Here is a 2,123-nt window from a genome sequence, read left to right on the forward strand (position 1 = left end):
GTTCAAAGCCTTCTTTCTTCAGATACTCAGCATAGCCCCAGCCATAGGTCATTTCTTTCTTCCTTTCTTTCTTTCCTTTTTTTTTTTTTTTTTTTTGAGACAGGGTCTCCCTCTGTCTCCCAGGCTGGATCGCAGTACAATATTGCAGCATACCACCACACAGGGCAAATTTTTGTACTTTTTGTAGAGACAGGGTTCCACTCTGTTGGCCGGGCTGGAGTCGGTCATTTCTGCTTCAATACACCCACTCCCTTCCAGCTTCCCAGAGAACCCACAGAGTTTGCCTCTGTGATATGAACCATGGAACCAAAAGCTGCATGACTTTGTCCCAAACTAAACTTTAATCCTCAATGGTAGGAGTAACCATAATTATCCTTGTCCTCCCTGCAGCACACACTGCTCCTAGGGATTAATTGAGGCAACATATGTGAGAACATTGTAAATTTTTTTTTTTTTTTTTTTGAGACAGAGTCTCGCTCTGTGGCCCAGGCTGGAGTGCAGTGGCCAGATCTCAGCTCACTGCAAGCTCCGCCTCCCGAGTTCACGCCATTCTCCTGCCTCAGCCTCCTGAGCAGCTGGGACTACAGACAGGGCCCCACGCCCAGCTAATTATTGTATTTTTAGTAGAGACGGGGTTTCATCATGTTGGCCAGGCTGGTCTCGAACTCCTGACCTCAGGTGATACGCTCGCCTCGGCCTCCCAAAGTGCTAGGATTACACGCGTGAGCCACCAAGCCCGGCCCCGTATCATATTTTAAATAACACACTCAACTACGCTCATCTGGGCTCAGGAAGAAGTCGGGTCACAAAGTCATTAGTTTCCCAAGATTCTTGGAATCTCCTATTCGGTACAAACGGAACCAAAAGACGCCAAACCGAAGTATTTTACTGAGTTACGCTGGAGCAACGTAAATAAACTCAATCTATTGAATTATACCAAAAACAAAATTGCAACCAATCAAGACAACTTAGGTCTCAAGGCTAAGGCAACACCACCTCGAAATTCTCTCCTGGAAACGCTAAATCTCGGTGTGGCTGTTTAGGAAAGAACACCCTGTGGAAATAAAGTCATGATGTCCTGGACTACAGATCCGTCTCACATCTGCTCCTTAGTTGTTCAACTAGGAAGAAGAAAATCTATCGCGTAGAGTTGTCATTATAGGCTAAGCTCAATGCTAGCTTTAAATGGATTGTCTTATTCAATCTTGACTCTTGGAAATAAGCATCCTCATGTCCCTTTGCAGATGAAGAAACTGAAGTCGAGACCAGGTTTAAAAACTGGCCCAAGGACTCAACACCATTTCCAATTGACACTCAAATCCTTGCTCGGACCTGAATGCACTAAGTGCCTTGGGGAAGATGTGAAAAGCTGTGTGTTACAGTGAGGAATTCGCTAAACAGCCCTGGTCTTCCGTTTCCTCGCCATCAAGAGGAGTCTCGGCGCCAAGGCGATCAGCGCTGCCACCCCAGCTGGACGTCCGCAGCCAGCGCAGCGGGCGGAGCCCCCTCGGGCAGCGGCAGGACGGAGTTGGGGGCTTGGCTGGAGCCCAGCGCCGAGGCCCGACCCCCGCGCCTCAGCCCCTGCAGGCGCGACGGTGAGAAACGCCATGGGAGAAGGAAACAAAGCCCGAACCGTGCGTCACCGTGACCCAAGGCAAAGGCGGCAGGACTAACAGCCCAAGGCCGCGTTTCCCAGGAAACTGGACCAAACTCAGCTCACCTCCGGCCGGATTCGCGGGCTGGTACCTCCCCTTCACTCTGTGCCTCAGTCGCCATCTTCGTCAGCAAACTTCTTTCACCGCCCCACTTTAGTCCCGCCCCCACATATTTGGATTGGCTAATATGTTTTCACCTCTTCCGTGCGATTGGATGACTCGACCGCCCCTCCTCAACCTGAACCGTTTAATATGTTATTGGTCTATTCAAATGACTAACCGTCATTGGTCGTTCCCAGCTCTGGCGGAAAAAAAAGGAAGGGGCGGGGAAGACTACCCAGCCCCGAGGCCTGCCGGGAGTTGTAGTTTCTCATTTTGATGACCCCCTCCGATTCCACAGACTTTTAGGTTCAAGTCAGAAATCATGAGCCTATGCTCAAATTTTGCCCTGATATGTAAATCACGGAA

General features: G+C 49.8%; 1 protein-coding gene across 2 annotated transcripts in view; it reads right to left on the reverse strand.

Moving 5' to 3' along the window:
• The window catches only part of ARHGAP19 (Rho GTPase activating protein 19), a 159,475-nt gene extending 157,676 nt beyond the window's left edge, over positions 1 to 1,799 (reverse strand). Inside the window, exon 1 of one of the 2 annotated variants that reach the window (XM_012000320.1) lies at positions 1,721 to 1,780. In XM_012000320.1, coding sequence (XP_011855710.1) covers positions 1,721 to 1,776 — 56 coding nt within the window. In that variant the 5' untranslated portion in view covers positions 1,777 to 1,780. Of the gene's footprint in view, positions 1 to 1,720 lie in introns of both variants that reach the window. The other variant, XM_012000330.1, reaches the window with a different exon arrangement.
• Between the last annotated feature and the right edge of the window lie 324 nt (positions 1,800 to 2,123).

This window comes from Mandrillus leucophaeus, unplaced genomic scaffold (genome assembly GCF_000951045.1).
Source record: "Mandrillus leucophaeus isolate KB7577 unplaced genomic scaffold, Mleu.le_1.0 Scaffold117, whole genome shotgun sequence".
NCBI classification, from domain to species: Eukaryota; Metazoa; Chordata; class Mammalia; order Primates; family Cercopithecidae; genus Mandrillus; species Mandrillus leucophaeus.